The sequence below is a fragment of the Montipora capricornis genome, chromosome 12, assembly GCF_036669925.1.
Source record: "Montipora capricornis isolate CH-2021 chromosome 12, ASM3666992v2, whole genome shotgun sequence".
Lineage (NCBI taxonomy): Eukaryota > Metazoa > Cnidaria > Anthozoa > Scleractinia > Acroporidae > Montipora > Montipora capricornis.
In genome coordinates, this window is record NC_090894.1 from 35,777,438 (window position 1) to 35,798,462 (window position 21,025).

Sequence of the window (21,025 nt, forward strand, 5' to 3'; positions counted from 1 at the left end):
ATCCCGCTATAGCCATGCTGATTATATTAGTTATCATGTGGTTTTACACGGAGTCAGTTTTGTTGACTTTCCTGTTAGTGCTCTCTGTGGTTAGTGCTTTGATTATTTCATATTTCTTGTACATGGTCATCTTTGGGCTGGAGTTTTTTCCTTTCTTGAACATAACAACTCTCATATTTCTGGTGGGCATCGGAGCAGATGATGCATTTGTCTTCACGGATGTTTGGCGACAGTCAAAGCAAAAGAATCCCGGAGCAAGCCTTCTTCGCATTACCGATGACACTTTAAGACATGCATCGCTGTCGATGTTTGTCACAAGTCTTACGACTGCAGCTGCTTTCATGGCAAATTTCACTTCACAAATAACTACTATTAAGTGTTTTGGAATATATGCTGGTATAGCAATTCTTTGCAAATTCAGTATGATGGTGACGTGGTTTCCAGCCGTTTCCGTCATCAACGAAAAGTTATCTGTTCCTTGGTCATGTGATAACAAGTCTCTCCGGCAAAAGGTCACATTACTGTACCGGCAATACGTGAACCGTCTTGTGCGTTATTTATTTGATAAGTTCCTTCCAGGAATTGTGATAAAATTCCGGTTTTTCTGGATTGCTGTGTTCACGCTTCTTACAATTGCAGGTTTGGAAGTCATCATTTTTGAGCCTGGATTCCAGCTCCCGACATCATCCGACTTTCAGATGTTTGAATCATCGCATCCGTTGGAGGTGTATGAGCTGAAACTGAAAGACAAATTTCGGTTTGAGACCAGCCCCTCGCAAGGAAGCGCTACGTTCGATGTCGATGTTTTCTGGGGAGTTAAAGCAGTTGACAATGGAAACAAACTAAATCCTTATGACTACGGGTATTTAGAATGGGACAGTGCCTTTGACATCATCGACAGTGAGTCTCAAAAGTGGTTGATGGACTTCTGTGCAAGACTTCGTAAACAAACATTTTATGCACGAAAAAAAGGTATAACAAGGTATTGTTTCCTGGAAAAATACTACAATCAAAGCTGCAATGATCTATTGATACCCGAACTATCATTTTACCCTTGCTGCAAAGAATCATCGTTTCCATTCAACAAAACAATACTTGATTCATGCGCAATCTTGGCATATTACCGTAAAGAGAGATTGAAGTACTTGGGAGAAGACTCAACTATAGGCAGCTTCATTTATGACAGACAAGGCAACATTAAAGGCGTACACATACGCGTTACCACCAATGTACACATTTCCCGCGCTTATGAACCTGTGCACCATTTCTGGCAGCGCATTGAATCCTGGATTAAAAGGGAAATGGAAACGGCACCACATGGTATGAACAGGGCGTGGTGGGTTAGCAACTTAGAATTTTATGATCTGCAAAAAAGCCTCTCAACGGGAACCCTCGTTTCTATGTTGATCGCCATTGTTTTGGCTTTTGCCGTGATGCTATTGACCACCTTAAATGTTCTTGTTAGTATGTACGCTATTCTAACTATTGTTGGTATTATTTCCGTGACAATTGGTTCTCTAGTTCTTAGTGGTTGGAGGCTTAATATCTTAGAATCCATCACCATGTCAGTAGCAGTGGGCGTCTCCATTGATTTTGCCATGCATTATGGCGTAGCTTACTGTTTGGCACCTAATAAAGAATGCAGGAAAGCTCGCGTGGAGTATTCCCTTTCCCGGATGGGATCTGCTATCACCATGGCAGCCCTTACAACTTTCATTGCTGGTAAGGATTAGGTAAATAAATACTAAAACAACAAAAACCTTTTTTTAATGGGGTTGAAAAGTGGTACTTCAAACCAGGACTATTCGTAATATTTACCGTGGCCTTCTGTACTCTTTTTATCACGTTTTACAAATAAAAATAGCACGGACCCCTCGGCTCCTTTAGTTGGGTATCGGACTAGCACGTGGGAGGTCTTCTGATAAGGTACACCCGGCCGGACTCTCGGGTCTCTAGATGAACGAGAAGAAAGTGATTCCCTTGTAGTCCGGCACATCTGCAAGTGATTTTAAACTTTCTGGTGTTTTCGGTCAAGTACAATAAATGAGGCTCACTTGTTTATAATCCATTCAGTTTGAGCGTTGTCATAAAATTTACAAATATAATACGTCCGGAATTTGTGGTGTAACTTTCGGTGACAATACCGCGCAGGTCGGAGAGTCCTGTTGTAAGTGAGGAAATCATTCAGTTGTTTAATTTTTGAAGCCGAGCTGGCTTCAATCGTTAAGACTGTAATTAGCAATTGTCTGATTTCCTGCTTTCTTTTAGGTGCAATGATGATGCCGTCCAGGGTCCTGTCCTATTTGCAGATGGGCCATTTCCTCATGCTTGTTATGACTCTTGGCTGGGCATTCTCTACTTTCTTCTTCCAGGCCCTTTGCTGCACTATCGGGCCCCAAGGGGACTGGGGGCAGTTCAGTTGGAGTAACATTTTGTCATTTTGCTGCAATAAGGGATCGCAAAATGCACAGCCGAGAGAGGAAAGAGGACTCTTGGTTGCTGAGATTGAACACACTGAAAGCAAAGTCGTCACTGGAGTCGAAACAAAGGTTTAACAATTGCATTGTCATTTTAAAAGACGTATTGTTTTGTTTGGGGAAATTTTGCTTTCATCATTCGAAATCCAGAAGGACTTTAAACGCGCTGTGTTTTCTGAGGAGTCCGCGCTTCGCAGGAACAGAATACATCAGGCTCGCCCCGAAAATATGAATGGCATCCTTCACAGTTTAAAATGAAAAGGAATAAAGGGGAACATCAATGTGGACCGACGACGTTGAAATAAATTATCTCGTCTTTAACTGTTTAATATTTTATTTTGCATTGAAAGTTTGACAAATTGATTGAATAATTCGGGGTTTGTCAGTTGAAGATGTCTTGTGGTTGGGTGGGTATCCAGTCAAGTTTATCCAGTGGTCGCAAACCTTTGTAAGAATGATGTCTCTGTATAAGTTTGGTTCGTGCCATTCGTCATTTGATCCTTGTTTTGGTAAATACCTCTTGAAAATGGGTGCATAAAGCAGCAAATGGACTCCTGGAAAGTGAATTGTTTTTCTTTTACTAAAATGCTTGGAATAGAGAAACGAAACATGAAATAATCGATGATACGCCTTGGTGAAGCAATGTTTGCGCTATAGTAGCGGCCAAGAATGTGCGTTGATCAGCCTTTGGTCTTTAAAGGGAGCACTCGCTTTTTGCTGGCAAGTTTTTGTGACTCTGCACGAAGAGGACAAACAATTAGGGGTGGACACAGCAGTGCTTGTATTAAGAAAGTAAAGCGTATGGAAATTGAAGAAGGGCATTGTAACAACGCCTCGAGTTGCCATAACAACACCGACGTTTCCTTTTTGATGACAATTAAAACGTTTTCGAATTATGATAGAAAACATTTTAGTGGTTTTGTTAGTTCTAAATTATTTACCAAGTCTGTTCTACCCAAAATTTCCTGCCATGCTCAACCTTACGAGAAGAAAAAGCAGAGTGTATTCGAATTCTGTTTTGATGAGCCAGAGATTCCCTTCCATTTTAGGGAGCGCTCACAAAAAACTTGTTGAAGGGGGTGAGGGGACAATGATGAGAAACTGGGGTTCCCCCCAAAAAAGTAGAGGTGAAAAGGGGGGCGTTTGAAAAGTATAAACACCCTCAAGGTGGGTAACTTAATAATCTCCTACCCAGCCGTTCTTTGTGTGGTCACGCAACGCTCCTCCCCACACAACACGTGTGCGTTGCGTGAGCACACGAAGAACGGCTGTGTAGGAGACTAGTAACTTAAATAATGAAAAAAAAAATCATTAGCCAATGTAAAATGGGGTTGACAGGCCCACACGACTGCCTTGTACGTGGTCTTGTCTCCTTTTCCTTTGTCATAATTTTCTCTTTTAGGCGTTTCCAGTAAGATTTCATTTTAAAGGGGCAGTTTCACGGTTTTGCGCATGTCCAAGCTTTGGCGCTAGCAGTTGTAAATTTTACGGTTTCTTGCTGAACCAGGTGATGTTCATGAATCACTGACAGTATTACAGCAAGTACACTGAATTACTAAGGCCCAAATTTGGTGGAAGATACTGCGGGTTTACAGAGAAAATATCAAATTTAATTTGGGCCTCGAATTTACTATGCGGGTGGAACATTTTAATCTACGAACGGGTTGCCATAACGCACGAGTTATCTATTTGCATGCAGTAGGTTCATAACACAAAGGAAATGATTGTAAAAGTAATTCCAATGGGTAATTACACTTCTATGGCATTGCTTCCTTTTCCTGCATCAGTGCTTTCGATTGTTTCAATAACAATGGATTTAATTGGGCTGGCGTGACAGTTTGCCCATGTGCAGAGAAGTGAAACTCTCCCTTTAAATAGACCTAATCGGCTAACTCAATGTTGTACCCAAGTCAAATCTCCCGGGACTAAGATTCTTTGTGTATTGTATTTGCATGATAATGTAGCATTCATATTTAAATGATATGGAAATACCTGGAACAAAACGTTTTATTCCCAAAGGGTTTGAATTGGGTATATACGTACAACATTGAGTTAGCCGATTAGGTCTATTGGCAATGTTTTTGTTCTGTGACACTTTAAATTTGGACCTTCATACTGCCATGTGATATTTTTCTTCCAAGAAAATAGTTCGTCTTGATGACATATTTTTATTTTTCTTAGTATCAATTTTCTCGATCTCGAGTACAATTCGGTATGAATAGGTAAGAGTAGTGATTAAAAGGTTCTTAAAATTGGAACCAAAAGGTCGAGACAGCAGAAAGCAAATCGTTATCTTTAAGAAAGTTATGACATTTTTTAATTTCGAAGACATGTTTCGATGTTACAAACATCATCGTCAGTTACAAAATATTTGAAAAACCGTTAGGACTTATATAACAACTAGGCGAAACTTGCATAATTAAATATGATTAAGTGACAAGAAATACATATTTGAGTGAGTTACAGACTGTTAGAAAGAATGTAGAGCCTAAAATTGGGGTTGAGAACCGTGAAATTTATCATTGCATATGAGATATTTTCTTCAATTCGCTCAACATGACTTTCCCTATGGATTATCAAGGAAATAAAACGGCATAAACAAACAGCACTCTTATCTATGCTATTTGTTCCGTTTAGTTTTAGACTTTGAGAGTCGTTTTTAGCAAGAATAGCACTATGCTTTTGCGCTCTAGACACACTAGACGACAAGTCGCAGCGACAAGTCTCTGCGACAAGTCGCTCTGTGTGTACTACTTGCAAAACAAGTCGCTGCGACACGACGCCTGTTTTGTGCACACGCAGTGATCTTGTATGAGGGGCAATGTGAACTAGTTTTCTAATTCAATATGGTGGACCATGTGACGCTCTCTCATTGGTTCATTTCATGATTTCGTCGCAGCGACTTGTTGACGGCGGTGTACACACGGTGCGACGAAGCTGCTTTCGCTAATTCTGTCGCTTCGATTCGTCCCGTGTGACACGGTTAATTTTTGTGAAAATCATTGTCGCTGCGATCAGTTGCGCGAATTCAAACTGTCACACGGGACGAATTGCTGCAACGACTTATCGCCTAGTGTGTCCCGGCCTTTAGTAGTACGCAATTGTTGCAACCGTAACTTCTCTGGGAGTCTCCAAAGTACATTTTGGCACTACTCTCATCTACTCAGCCTTGAGTACCTCTGCTGAGTATATTATAAATAAATTAATGCCGCACAATGACCAAACTGAAAGTCTTGCATGAAAAGTGAACTCGACGAACGGCCAATTTTCTGTACCACAATTACTGCTCAATCAGTTGCTATAGCCTGAATTTCAGTAGGTACAATTTCAAAAACTCAGTGTTTAAGTTTCGCAATGACAACGACAGTTTATGGTATTTCTGACATTGTAGCTTCGCGGAATAGGTAGAAATAGCTATTTTGCCGGCACGGACCAGAGGCCTGGGTCCGCGTGAGAGGGATTATGGGTAGCTTTATGAGATATGTATGTTGTTCGTTACGCTTTGAATCAGTCTAGGTCAGCACTTACTCGAGCTCCGTAATTTTATTTTGTTAAGTTTGAGTTATTTGTTTTCTAGATATTTTGTGTTTGTTATTTTTTGCGTACCTCAGCCCCCAGAGGTGGCGGCACTGCAGCTGAGTTTCAGCAGGTGGGGGTATACGTTCTCTTTTTTCCACTAAGTGGTTTTGGGTTTTCGTATCCGGCGGTGCCGTATTTAGGTTTTTTGCGTAGTTTGATCTTTTCCGACGGCGAGTATTACATTTAAGCGTATAATGATACGTTGATGGTGGTTTTGCAATAAACTGGCTTTGAGGTCCTCGCTGACCTATGGGCCCCTGTATCTACATCGTTGTGTGTGTTTCTCTGGGTAGTGTAGGCAAAATGGGTAACTTGCAAAGTTGAAAGAAAGGGTTAAGCCAAGCCCATCTTAAGAGTTGAGTACCAGTTTCAAACCTGTACTTCCGCTCAAATTTAACCCCTTGTTCCTTGCTTATCGAGTCGAAAATTATTAGATACTTGTCGTGACTATCCACACCGAGTCACCAATTCTTGGTAATAAACAGTTTTGTCAGAATTGTGCGCTGAACACGGCAGCCATTGTAGAGCTATCGAACAATTTCGCATCCTGAATTTGTTCATAGCGACCTAGCTGTCTCGTTCGTATGGAGAACTCGATAAAGTCACGGCTCTCAGAGAGGAGGGACAGCCATTTTTACGGCAGCGAGGTTGCTGAAGGAAGATCTTAGTCAAATTCAAGATTCTGTTCGCGGTGATACACTGCAGTAAAAGAATGACTCCGAATGCATTTAGGTAAAACGTAAAAAAGGGGTAATTAAACCAAAAATTCACGTAAAAGAGCGGGAGAAGCTAAAACCAAGTTAAAAATGTCGAAGGAAGAGTTTCCAGTGGTGATGTATCTTATAGTCGGGTTTCGTCGCGACCTGACTCAAAGGAAAAAAAGTGCTTTGGTCGGCAATAGTCCTTTTCACGGTTAGTTTTTCTCATTAATGTAATCTAACGTGGATGCGTGGCAATTTCGGGTTAAAACTACAAAATAGCCCGAAATTGCCTCACATATTGTAATGCAAATGAGAAAAACTAACCGTGAAAAGGGCTATTCCTTAATCAAGTTTACACAGCCACGCAAGTTGTCCAGGGAGCACCAAGTCTCAGCTCACTACTTTCTCAGAGCTACTTACTGTTCAAGACATGCTATTATTACCTAGACGAAATGGATTGCAAGCCTTGTGGAAATCATCAAAATCAATCAATCAATCAACAGTCATTTCCCATAATTCTGGACGATTTTTTTTAAAATTCACCTCTTACTTTATTCACAAACGTTAAAAATTAACTTAATATTTCGCAGTCTTACAATGGACATCACCATCGAATAACAAATTTTGTAGAGAAAAACCCTTTTTCATCCGCGGCCGACACCACTTAGAGGTCGTGTCCTGTTCCTTTTAATGTTGCAAGTTGCAGCCATAGTGTGATCCTAGATTCAGTCGAAGTGTAGGCCTTTTTTGTGGGATCACTCAATCCCTAGCATTTTTGACTGAAGTTTCGAGATATCAACCCTAACGAGCCGAAATGCGTGCTGTCCCTGTGTCGAGAAAAATACACCATGCGTCAAGATAAAATAACAAACCCTAGTGATTTAGAGGGTAAATGGTTTGACAAGGTGGGAAAGCCGAGGCAAGGAAAGCAGGGTCCGTTCCCAGAAAAAAAAATTGACCACAGTCACGTACACAAGGCATGCACTCATCATGTGAAAAGCTTATATTTTGGTTCAACCTCTCCTTTGACCAAAACAAATGGCTGAAGTGAGCAGTTATCCGAACGTATACAAACAATACCACAGCAGGTTAGAAGTCAGTTCAGTGTGTTTTCCCAAAATTGCTCAATAAATGGTCTCCCAAAGATCTTAGTAGAATTTCCAAATCTCAATGTATATTACAATTTATTAAATTTGCTCCTCGCTAATTTTCGGCATTTTATGACACCTATAGGCTTCCCAAAATAGCGGTACCCGAAAAGGTTTTTTCCAACAAACCTGGCATTCGGTCGGGTCTCACAAAGTCTTGGGCAGTGGTTGACAAATATGGAGCTGTGGAAACAATGTAACTTTGATCAGTTGACTGACAAAGCGACTATTTGCAGATACCATTACACTGAAGGCAAATATTTTCCCTGTCTTACCCTCCAACCAACTTGGACCCCTCACTCTCTCACTCCAAATTCGTTAGTGGAAATAGAACCGCCTTACATTGCCTACCAACATCACTGAAATAATTTGTCCCTGGCTAGGCTGGTCCCTAGTTTGTGTTTGGGTTTTCATTATTGACAAAAACAATTGGCAATAACAATGTTTGCATGTATGAAAACTAGATTTGGACCTACCTAGTTTTCTAAGGTCGACTAGAAACCCGTTGGCTTCATGAAAGCGCTCCTTTGACAAAAATCGTTCGATGACAAACCAAATCACTAGCATATTTGAAAACTGATTTTGAATCGATAATTTTGGAAGAGTCAGACTCCGCATTACGTAACTGAGGTCCCACGAATTTTTTTTTGGTATAGTTCTTTTACTTGCACATGCTTTACACTTTTAGTTGAGAAAGCAACTCATTATGGGAACAGCACCTAATCAGTGATACTATAAGCACTACAAGAATAAAAAAAAAGGTTTTTGTCAGTGTGCAAAATGCACTAGTCAGTCTTCATAACAATCTTGTTGAAACTCCGAAAAGGCGGCAACCTGGAAAATTTTATAACGAAACATTAGCCGATAATGCATAGTGAGAAAAGAAAACAGACTTTGATTCACTGATAACGAAGCCATAACCATTTTCTAACACTCTGAGTTATAGTCCATTTTTCCAACAAAATATGGTAATTCGGACATTAAACGCTCATATAGCAAGAGTAACAAATTCCTTTGAAAGGTGACGTTGCATACCTCCTGTGCTATGTCTATGAAAATAGTGTGAACGCACACACAAAGGTGCAATCTTCTTTGACATTTCAATGGTGCGCTGCTGGGCTGACGTGAATCTGAAATTATAATATAATTAATTATCATTACTATAATATTAGTATAATTAGTTAAATCAATTTTTATTTTTTAAATTGTTTCAATGGAACGGTAAATACAACTGTTGTTTTTATGAAGTCATCTTGTAACAAGCACTGCGAGTAGCCTTAATTAGCATCGAGCCTGATAGCAGTACGTAGTCATAGCACTGAGATTACGCTAACTTAGCTTTCGTTAATAACGTTTGTATAAACCTGACAAGCGCACTGAGGGCCTTAGTTAAGCTTGCCTTACAACAGTTTAAACTCTCACTTGACAAAACATGAGAAAAGGCGAAGCTTTCTTTATCATGGCCTGCCGTTCATGCTTCAACACTGTGTTGCGTGCGTTAGATCAAAGCACGCTTAATGATTTTTTTACATTGTCTGTAAGGAAGAAAGGGTGGGATTTAGCTCGAAGTCTCTTTTAAATGTTATTTTTAATTACTTTTTCTCATTTTTGCGATTTCCTGCCAATGCACAAGAGTTCATTTTCCAACTGCATTTCTTTTTTCGGGTTTTTCGGTCATTCTTGTCCTTAATTAATTTTCTTAAATATCAACTTCTTTAAGTAATGAATTCGAATTTTTTCCTGGCAGGTGATTTGAGCTCTTTTCTTGTTGGTTAGCATTGTTTTGTTTTTATTTCCTTTTAAATCTTATGCTGAGTTTATGGCAAGGATTCTTCAAATGAAGCTACCGTAAAATGGTCAGTGCAAATTGTAAAATAATACCTTCTTTGTTCTGGTGGACAGTAATCCGTCTTCATCACGGACGAGCTGGCAGGTTTGGTTCCTCGACTAAGAGGCGCAACATCTTTCGTTAAGTGTTTTGCAAATTCGCGATAATCGATGAAACCAGAGCGAGTTGGATCACACCTGACATAGGAAAAGTGCACGACAAAGTCAGATTAAAACCAACCCCCTTCCCAGTGTCTTTTATCTCCCCACCCCAAAGGGTGCGAGGGAAGAACGACCGTGGTTCAAGCTGGCACGTGTCTCCCAAAAAGTGGGAGATGACAAAAAAACAACCAGAGGGACGGGCAGGCAAGTCTTTCCTGAGCTCACTATAGAAGGGAAAAAATTTACCAGAGAGCAGTGCTGGCAATAGGTCAAAAATAATAGATTTTCCGTACCCCGTAGGCAAAACAGCAACCACGTTTTCGCCAAAATAAACTGCTTCCAAGCAATTAACTTGTTTTGGCTTCAGATTTACATTCCAATTGCTGATCTCCGAAAATGGGTCATTGAAGATTGCTGGAAAACATGGCGACTGATCTACCCAAGCTTCAGCCAACGCTTCAAGCTCCGTTTTGGCCGTGACAAAAACAAGCGGCGACACTATTCGGAAAAGCGGGGCCCCTTCCAAAGTGGAAGTTGCTCACTAAGACACGTGACCATCCTGAACCAGGGTCTTTCTTTCCCCGCTCCCTCTGGTGTTAGGAGATGGAGGAACCTGGGAACGAGGTTGGATTAAAACTTACTATTGTATACTACAAAATACTGCTATAAACCTAAGAGTTATATTTCTTCTAAATTTTTATCCGGGTTGTGCGCCCCCCTCAAAGTTCGTCAAACTCTTCGGGATAAAAGTAGTAGTTTATAGTATAAAACAAGAAGCAGCCTTTAAATACTACTCCGTAAGGAATCGAGGCGGAAAAAATAAAACTGATTTAAAGTAGTAAATTTTCTTGAAAAAATGAGATGATACATTTTTTTGTCCGAAAAAGAACTAATAAGAATGAAAAATGAAATTGAATCACCAATTTAAAAAGTTGGAGGAGGTGTTGGAAATGTTAGAAAAAAAAGACTTGAACAAGAAAAAAAAATAGAATTAAAGGTAAAAAGGAAAAAAAAAGGATTGGAAATAATGATAATTACATTTAATAAATTAAACGATTACGTTAAGATACAAGAAAGGAAATCAAATTTGAAAGGGTTTGAAAAAGGGCATAAATTTGTCTTAGATAAAGAGTAAAACAAGCAATAGTGTTTGAAAAAATGATTTACTTAAAGAAGATATTTTGAAAATAACAAAAGCTAAAAAATTATCAGTGAGATCAAAACTAAAAATTAAATTTCCAAACGAAAAATCATCACACAGGAAAAAAATTCACATTGTAATTTACAAGAAGATAAAAAAAATAATTGTATTGTAATTGTACCGCCGTAAGATAATAGAGAAGCTGAAGGTTTGAGCCTTAGCCCTTTGTCAGAGCGAATGAGAGGATTTATGATTTCAGGTTGTGTGAAACTCCCATTTGCTCCACTCAAAACGTCAGTTTCTCTAACATTAACAGTGGTAAAATCTAACTTATCAACTCGTTCCATTTGTGTTACAATTTCCACCGACACAGCACCGGTTTCTTTAGAAACAATAAACCCCAAGATACTTCTATCTTTTGTCGTTGCCTAGGTTGTTTAGCTGCTAATAGACAATCAATTGTTCTTTCTCGGTTCACGTTTATTCTCGTTGTCCAAACGAGTGTTTTCGATCGATTCCAAATAATTTCAACCTCGCTTCAGACTGCATTAGGCACGGTCCATTACAAAGGTTGTAGGGAGGGTGCAGTTTTTTCGTTAATATTCTACTTGGTTGAGTTTCCAAAATTCTGTTGTAAGCTTTCAATTTTTTCTTCCACTATTTCCGGTTTCTAAAGTTTTCAACCATTTATTAGGGCAATAATAACACCTTTTACTTTTCAAATAGATTAACTTAAACAAATCTTTTTTTTTCGCATTAAATTGAAAATATACTGAAAATACTTATGAGTTGAAATTCGACAAAATTTGAGGAGTCACCAGCTAAAAGTGAGGAGAATTTAGCTCAAGTTTAATTTAATCAGAAGTGGCCAGTTATAAACTGGTTGTGTTGTATCTCATTCGCAACCAAGGAGCAATAGGAAATGGATACATAATGCATGACTGCAACAAAAAAAAGGCAAACATCTCAAGAAACTGGCACAAAGTCGTGCTGAGCAACAACCACGTATTTAGGTGTATTAACACTTACATTTTAAGGAGTTCCTCAAACGTCTCTGGGTCCATTGTGATGCCAAGACTGCTAAGGACATTTCTCAAGTCATGTTTGGAAATCTTGCCACTTCTGTATTAGAAAAAACATTCAGACAGTCAATGCTGACTGCTGTTTTGCTTTATAATAATAAAATGCATAAGAGTGTGTACAAATGCTAAGACTAAGACGTACGTCATTCATTTCAACACCTGTATCCTATACCTTGCAAGTCACTCGTTTGAAGGAGAAGGGAAAATGCGCGAAAACGGGAGTATGAAAAAAACAGGAAATCGCAAACTAGATTCCAAAATCGGCATCCGGAATTGGACCTGAAAGAATAGAGGCTAGTCAAAATATTCTCGTAATATATTTCAGTGCAACGAGCTAAAATAATAAAACAAAATTGGACATTCACTTTGAATGCTCATTCCGCAAAGCCTTGTGATTATCTTATTGGCATCGAGTTACAGATAATTGCCAAGTTTATTTCACCTTCATTTTCATAGCGTGGGAACGAATTTCCTTGACGAAAGAGTTGTTCCAAAATGTGAAGTAAAGTTTTTGCAGTCTTGTTTTACTTCTATAAAATGTTTTCATGCAAGATGCTTTCATTCCTTGCTTCTATAATTTGAACACATGTGAGCGGTCAGACAATAAGGCTAATGGGGCGTTTTATTCCAATTCTCCCGTCATCAAACAACTCGGATTGCTGCGGGGCTCTGCTAGAGAAGATTATACTCAAGAGGTAACTCCACCAGTATTCTTGTCATCTATTTTTTATTTATTTAATTGAATTAATTCATTCATTTTAGTCACCCATACCTGTACAATGCAAATGATTATAGTTACAGGATAAGCAAAAAAATATGTATGGGTTATTGACCAAGCGTGAGGTCAAGATGACTGGATATTGGCCAAGTTCTTTTTTTGCGTGTTTATGGACCGAGACGAAGTCGAGGTCCATAAACACGCAAAAAAAGAACTTGGCCAATATCCAGTCATCTTGACCGAACAATCTTGGTCAATAAAGGATTTATTATATGACTTAAAACACCAAAAAATGATCTTTGATCTTGCGGGACCAAGCGAGAAATCCCGAGCGGGCAGTATCGCTCCATCTTGCCCGCTCGGGTAGCCAATCAGAGCGCGCGATTTGGTTCATCTTGCCCGCTCACGGAGCTAGTCATATAATAAAGTGAGATATTGAAGGAGTTACAAGGAAGCCCAAAGAAGCAGAAAGCTTATACGAACTTCCCTGGACTAAAATTTAATGACAAAGTGCATAGCTTTGAATACAGACTTAATAAAGAATTGTCTTTCACTGAGATAGTTTTTCAGATTTAAAAAAAAAAAAAATAGATATAGAAGGAGAGCTAACTATTGTGACTGGCAGAGAATTCCAGAATTTAGGTCCCTGATAAAGGATACTGACTTTTTTAATATTAGTTCTGCAGAAATGTGATCTATACTGAAAGGCAGCTCGAGTATATAACGTATTAACGATGAAATGATATAATATATAGATTTAGCCAAGCCTAAAAGCGGAGCTGCCCGGTTGTTTCCCGGTGTAACAAATCGAGCCCAATCGAACTAAATTTCAATCGAACTCAATCGAACACAATCGAACCCAATCCGTGGATTGAGATCGATTGAGTTCGTCAATCGAACCAAATCGTACTCACACAAAAAAAATATGGCCAATCGAACCCAATCGAATGTTCGATTTCCAAACTCTTGATTAAAAAAAAAACTGGTGTTCGAGTTGCTGAAATCAATAACAGGTTTTTGAAGGCTCGAGTTGCTTCAGTATAAACGTGTGTGTTTTGAACCGCAAACATCTCGGAGAAATGGCTTCAGATGCTATGTGGATTGTAAACGTTAAATGCGTTGTTAAAGGCTATCAAGAGTGCCGATTTGATGTGAAGGAGGGAGAAGAATTTAAAGTATCAAAGAAAATAGGAGAGAAAGGCCGTGCTTTTCGTGTTGAAAATGAGCGCGAACAACTGGGTCACCTTCAACGTGAATTGGTTGCGGCCTTGTGGCCTGTTAATGCTTCGATTACTTGGTAAGTGAAGACGTTGTAAGTAGAATTCACCAGTTCAAGAAATTTACCGCAAGAAATCTTGTGCTTCCCTTGGGGAAAACAGAGAATGCAAAACTAATGCATAATTTTCGCCTTTAGTAGGGGTACGGCACACCCTCAGCGAGCGAATGGAAAAGGAAAAAAGCCATTTCGTAGTCAACTGTCAATAGCCAACGAATAGGAATCACGCTAAAATTAGAAGCCATAAAAAAAACTTTGTCAGTTCCAAGGTCAAAAAAGAGTTTTGCTGATGTACTTTATTCCACTTTATATCTGAAAACGAGATCATTCACATTTTGATCTATTTCATTGAAACACGCCAGGTTGGCTTGGAATAGGAATCGGCAAAATACGCCATCAAACAAGATCTGCTTCAATACTTAAACAACGTTTAGGTGCTTTAAACAAACCTCTGAAAACCGTCACAAGCTAGTGAAATTTCCCCCTAATCTTACGAGGTCTCATTGCGATTACGTGTTTATAACATAAGGGCAAAATTTTCTTGTCAATGTCGAGGCACATCGAAAACCAGTTGGGCAAACGGATTAAAAAAGCACTTGTTCGATCGCATTTTAGAGCAAAACAAACAAACTAATCAACTTTTTCTTAATGTCCAAAAGAGTGCAGTTAATTGGTATTTAATTCCAATTGACAATAAAAATTCGATTTTCATTCCTGAACAAAAGAAAAACCGATTAAACCACTTGTTGAAAGTAACAAACGGTTTAGTGCCCTAGGAGAGAATTTGTGGAGTCACTTGTTCCACTAAGTATGAGCTATTACTGGTATTCTGTTTTGTCGTTGTCGTTCTCTTTCGCTCTCCTTTCGTTTCTCTTCTAGACATAGGTACTCTAAGCATCATGTAACCTTATCAGAGCTTCTAAAGATATGCCAAAAATTGTAATACAGACAAAAAAGAAGCTCTAAGCAAATTAAAAATAAACACTCAGCTTTAAGGTGATTCCCTGGTTTTGCATTGCGCATTCCTACTGCGCACGATTTTTGCGTCATCAGCACGCGCACATGAGCGCGCGCGCGTACAAAACATAAGGGATTTCCCTCAAACTAAGCTCGATAGCGAGATAAAAGCTCCTTTTCTCTTAAACGAGCACGGTGACCCCCACTTTTTATTTTATAAATTCAATGAGAACAATATCCGCAATAACTGAGAAAAAATTTGGCAGAAATCTATAGCTACTTTTTTGGCAAATGAAATAAATGCTACAGATAGAGACGTAACGGGCCCAGCAGAGCAAGTCCAAATTATGTTTCCTTTAAAGGATAAAAATATCAATTAATAATGCAGGGTATTTGAAGCCATTTTTTCTGGGACGTAGATGAATAAGCAATCAAAGAAAGTCGAACTCTGTGTGATATAGCACGCCGCATTGAAAAATAATCGATCTTGTTTGTTGTGCACTGAGATAACCAAAAGTCACCTAAATAACCATTTTTGTCAGCATCGTGGCATGAAAACAAGCACGGTGACCCCCTCTTTTTATTACCTTTTTAACATCTCCTTGTACTGTAATGTCATCATACCAAGTTTCATCGGAAATCTATGACGGGTTCTTTTACCCGGGAATCACCTTAAGTTTACATCCCGCCGATGCTTGACTTGAATAACTGCGTAGCCGCCAGTGTGGACCACAGATGTCATGATATGTCAAACTGGATTGAAACCAGGGAAAAATGCAGAAGGAAAACATTTTCCACTTGAACACGAAAAGCATTGACTGTGTAAGAACTATAGTTGATGTAGTATGGCCGTTTAGTCGCGTCGAACCACAGAAAGCGCGCGAAAAATGAAGCCTCGTTTATGTTTATGTGAATTAACCAGTACCTGGTCAGCGGTCAACTTCAAAAAAAAGCTGACCTCGGTGAGCTCTAAGCTTGTGCCCGCGATATGGTCACGTGATACTCAGCCGATACCTTGTTTTCACAGGTGTGGACTTGATGTGGACGTACCATTGTTAAGAAAATAGGGAATTTAAGGGAGGTGGCTCTTAACTACCAATCCGTTGCCATAGACCCCTTCAAATAGTCATTTCTCGAATACCTTTAAATCTACAAAAATCCTTTTTCGCCAAATGTGTTCTATCTAACATTCCTTTGTATGATTCGACTCACAACCATATTTGGTCAATCACAAGACCAAAACAGAAAATGCCTAACAACTTAGCGAGTTACCGGTAACTATGTTGTTCTCAATTTTTTAACGCAAGAGTATAAGAACATTCTAACACAAAATCTGTAGCACGGATTTTAAAAGAAATTATTTCACAAAACATTATGACGTCATAAGGTCCTTCTTTGACACACTTTCCACAATATCAGTTCCTTTTTTGTCCAAATAGAAATTCCATGCTGAAGTTTACGAAAAGAGATGGGACGGTTCCCATCCGTTTAAAAACCGCCTCTTCCCTTCGTTTCCTAAGGGCCTTTAACTGTTTTTCACTGAAACGCACGGCAGAGGACTGGGACTAGTTGTGTATGCACCCTCTGATTGAAGTGATGTCAGGTTTCCACTGAAAACGTTACTTGATAGAAACAACCATGCAACCTTTTTGTAGTGCTCTTTGACTATAAAGCTTCCTTAGCAACCATTGTCTTTCTGTGGTTAAGTGCAACCCGCCTTAAGATACGACACAACGGTTAGCAAGTACGGTTGGACGAGCACCAGGAATCTGAGTCGACAAATTGTAAAAATTTTGGTTTTATAGCCATGGCCGTCCGTACGTCCGTACATACGTACGTACACCCCCTCCATGTATGCCAATGTGACCAGTATCACGCTAGTTTACAGCATACAACTTTGATATTGGACATCAATGCTTTGATCAATTGACACTTGTTAAAACAAGGTATCGGTTGACCAGTATCACGTGACCATATCGAAGGCTCAAGCTTAGTGCTCACCCATTTTTTGCAGTTGACCGCTGACCAGGTCCTGGTTTCGATTGGATTGTAGGCTCAATCCAGATTAACTAACCTGAAGCAAGGCTTAATTTTTTCTCGCGCATTCTGTGGCTCGACGCGGCTACACGGCCATACTACATCAACTATAGTTCTCGTTCTTACACAGTCAACGCTTTTCGTGTTCAGGTGGAAAACGGTTTGGAAGATACTTTCTTTCTGCATTTTTCAATTCGCTGGTTTCAATCCAGTTTGACATATCATGATATTTGTGGTCCACACTGGTGGCTACGCAGTTATGCAAGTCAAGCATCGGAGGGATATAAACTTAAAGCTGAGTGTTTATTTTTAATGTGCTTAGAGCTGCGTTTTTTTCTGTATTACAATTTTTGGCATATCTTTAGAAGCTCTGATAAGGTTACATGATGCCTGGAGGACCTATGTCTAGAAGAGAAACGAAAGGAGAGCGAAAGAGAACGACAACGACAAAACAGAATACCAGTAATAGCTCATATTTAGTGCAAGAGGTTAGAGGTTACCAATTAACTGTACTCTTTCGGACATTAAGAAAAAGTTGATTAGTTTGTGTGTTTTGCTCTAAAATGCGATCGAACAAGTGCTTTTTTGATCCGTTTGCCCAACTGGTTTTCGATGTGCCTCGACAGTGACAAGAAAATTTTGCCCTTATGTTATAAACACGTAATCGCAATGAGTTCTCGTAATATTAGGGGGAAATTTCACTAGCTTGTGACGGTTTTCAGAGGTTTTAAAGCACCTAAACGTTATTTAAGTATTGAAGCAGATCTTGTTTGAAGTTCGCCCTTTCTTGGTTGCATTGCCGTATTTTGCCGATTCCTATTCCAAGCCAACCTGGCGTGTTTCAATGAAATAGATCAAAATGTGAATGATCTCGTTTTCAGATATAAAGTGGAATAAAGTACATCAGTAAAACTCTTTTTTGACCTTGGAAATGACAAAGTTTTTTTATGGCTTCTAATTTTAGCGTCATTCCTATTCGCTGGCTATTGACAGTTGCCTCTGAAATGGCTTTTTCCTTTTCCATTCGCTCGCTGATGATGTGCTTGTTTTCTTTTAAACGTCATGCAGTTCAAGAAAAATTCATTGCCAAACTGGTGAATTCCAAAGAAAATTTCACTCGAAAAACCGATATCGTACTCATGGCTTCGTGGTTCATGCGATATCGTTTTTAGCGTAAAGTGTACCGTGGAATTCACTAGTTAGGCAATGGATTTTTCTATAGAAGAAATGAATTTAAATGATTTAATTATTAATGCAGCAACCGGAAACATCAAAACGCGGACAATTCGAAACCTATAATTTTCATTAACCATACAGGCAGTACGAACAAATAACCTGGGAGCTCCGCTTTTAGGCTTGGCTAAAATCTATGTATTATATGAATGAAGGGGGTAGTTTATAAAGAAACTGTGGTGCTGCGTCGGTGGGGAAGTAGTATACAAAAATTTTTGGTTTCATCAACGGAGTTGATAATGTAAATAGACCACCGCACAGAGATTCTAAAAGCTGACGTTTCGAGCGTTAGCCCTTCGTCAGAGCGAATCGAGGAATTGTGGGTTGTTTGTAGTTTTTATAGAGGAGTAGGAGCTACGCTATTGGTGGTAACATGGCAACGTGAAAAATAGGAATATCTCAGTTAAATGAAAAGGTACGTTAATACCGTGAGGATTAAGGGTGCCGATTTGGAAGATGGATTTTTGTTCCAGAGGGGGGTTTTTTGTGCAGGGTGGAAAAGAAGTGTTGGAAAGTTACTGGGAAAAAGATTATGGGTTGTGCTGGCAAATTGTTTTCACTATCCTCGCGGTCGCGCCTCTCCTGGGAGAAATATATGCTGTGACGGTTATCGGGAGTAATTGTACCCTTCTCTCCCGTACAACCCCCCGTCCCCCTTCCCCTCACTGAACGCGAGATCTGAGGCCTTTGGCCACGCCCATTTGGGCGTACGATGTATTAAATTGTCGTTTTTATGCTTGCTGGTTGGGAAACTTCCACCAGGCCCTGCTGGCAAACGGATTTTTTCAGTGGTCTGTTTTCGCTGGGAGTGCGGAACAGATAAAAATTTCCTAGCAGGTAGAAAAATTGCTCCAAAAAGGCTCATTTTTGGTTTGTTTTATGGCTCGTTGGGTGTACCTGCTGATTGCTGATTTAGGGGTCATCCACTACATTAGCCTTTGCTATTTGGATGATCCCAACTCGCTCCCTATTTTGTTATTACACCTTACACTCTTATTGCACTCTCTTTTGTTGCCTATGTAAATTTTACCTTTAACTTTTTTTTTTATATATTATGTGAAACTGAGCCGAGTTAAATAAATCATCTTGTCTTTTCTTGATTGACAAGGTCGCCATTATGCACATTTTCACCGGAAAGTAAGAGATCCCTTTATCACCGACTCTTCAAGATTCATGCCATAATTTCAAGTTGTGTCTCTTCCATAATACTGCCCACAAAAACTGTCTACTTACAAGCTAGTGTCAAATTCCAAAAAGGCTCTCCTTAAGTTAATATTCATAGGATCTTGCACGTTAACGTTGAGAGATCTGTGGAATGATGAAACCATGCAAATTATAAAGTGGAACAGTATTACTTGAAAATTACCGCCGTTTTCATCCCCCTACCATTCAACAAGGTGGCAGTGTTATCAGTGATTAAGAATTATAGCAGGTTCATAAGATTTGTCGAGCTTATTAAAGGCTTGGAAAAAAAGGGAAAAATAAAACTATTCCACTGAGGCCTCCTTGTTTTAGATTCGTAGTTTAAAGTCAAGGAAAACGTACAAGATCCCCGAGAGATCCCTTGAAAAAAATAAGACTAACAACCCCTCCTCAATTCCCCTACCCTTCCGTTCTCAGCCGCTAGTTAAATTAAATGTCAAATTATTTCTTTGCAATAGACCAACTGCGATATATTAAAATTCAGTCCGAAACAAAAGACATCATCTCGATGCTCTGGGGAATGAATACAAGGATTTGTATGAGTTTATTCCCCAGAGCCTCCAGATGATGCCTTTTGTTTAGAATGAATTTTAATATAACGAAAGTGGGCTATTGCACAAAACGTACTATAAAAAAAAGCATTCATTCAGTACGTTTAGGTTTCGGAGGATGTGGCAAATCAAGGAGACCTCAGTCTTCAGAAGATTACACATGCAGATATTTCCTGTAATTAACTGAAAATATCTTGCTTCGCCTCACCCAAAAATAATTGCATTTCTCTTGAAATATATGTTTATAGCCAAACAATAGTGAACTGGAGTCTCTCATAAACATTCATAATTTGAAATACCTTACCTTTGTTCATTAAACTCTTGAATACCATTGTGAACACCTGCAGCGCCATGATCATCATGTGGACTTGAATTTGATAAAATATTCAATCCAAGCTCACTTGATTCCCTGTACAAAGGGTTAACATTTTAACTTTGGAAACGGCAACTTCGCACCATGACTTCTTCACCTTTTGCTGTTCATTTACGCAAAATATACATTCATTTACGTCAACAGTTGAAACTATACGACAAATATACGTTCGTTAGCACTTCATGGACTTCATTAACGCGAACGAACTTTCAATGACGCTATTTGCATATGTATTAACATTTAATCGAAATGGTCAATCATTAACGTGAACTGACAAACGTTGACTCTGTTCAAGTAAGATTCTGTTTCTTGGTGGCATGATTTTCTTCGGTTCTTTCTGTGTCCAATGCGTCTTCATGTACTGTACTGGTTCATATAGCGTACTCTGTTTGTTACAGTACTGTACGTGTAAAATGTTCTTCATTTTATATCTGCTTCAGCAAAAGACTGTGCAAAAAATAACAGATTGTAAATGATAATGTACAAACTCTTGTATTTTTGTTCAGTATTTTAAAATACATGTAACTACGATGAATGACACTAATGAATGTTTCTTTCTT

The 21,025-nt window shown here is 39.1% G+C and overlaps 2 protein-coding genes across 2 annotated transcripts in view; one reads left to right on the forward strand and one right to left on the reverse strand.

The window, feature by feature from the left end:
• LOC138025748 (protein dispatched homolog 1-like) overlaps positions 1-2,890 on the forward strand; it is an 8,377-nt gene extending 5,487 nt beyond the window's left edge. Inside the window, exons 3-4 of the mRNA XM_068872914.1 lie at positions 1-1,722; positions 2,269-2,890. The exon at positions 1-1,722 is cut by the window's left edge and continues 874 nt beyond it. Coding sequence (XP_068729015.1) covers positions 1-1,722; positions 2,269-2,555 — 2,009 coding nt within the window. The 3' untranslated portion in view covers positions 2,556-2,890. The remainder of the gene's footprint in view (positions 1,723-2,268) is intronic.
• Positions 2,891-7,283: 4,393 nt separating this feature from the next.
• LOC138027829 (uncharacterized) overlaps positions 7,284-21,025 on the reverse strand; it is a 41,992-nt gene continuing 28,250 nt past the window's right edge. Inside the window, exons 16-22 of the mRNA XM_068875448.1 lie at positions 20,397-20,501; positions 19,572-19,646; positions 12,065-12,157; positions 9,787-9,930; positions 8,941-9,035; positions 8,035-8,088; positions 7,284-7,584 (exon numbers count right to left, since the gene is read on the reverse strand). Coding sequence (XP_068731549.1) covers positions 7,559-7,584; positions 8,035-8,088; positions 8,941-9,035; positions 9,787-9,930; positions 12,065-12,157; positions 19,572-19,646; positions 20,397-20,501 — 592 coding nt within the window. The 3' untranslated portion in view covers positions 7,284-7,558. The remainder of the gene's footprint in view (positions 7,585-8,034; positions 8,089-8,940; positions 9,036-9,786; positions 9,931-12,064; positions 12,158-19,571; positions 19,647-20,396; positions 20,502-21,025) is intronic.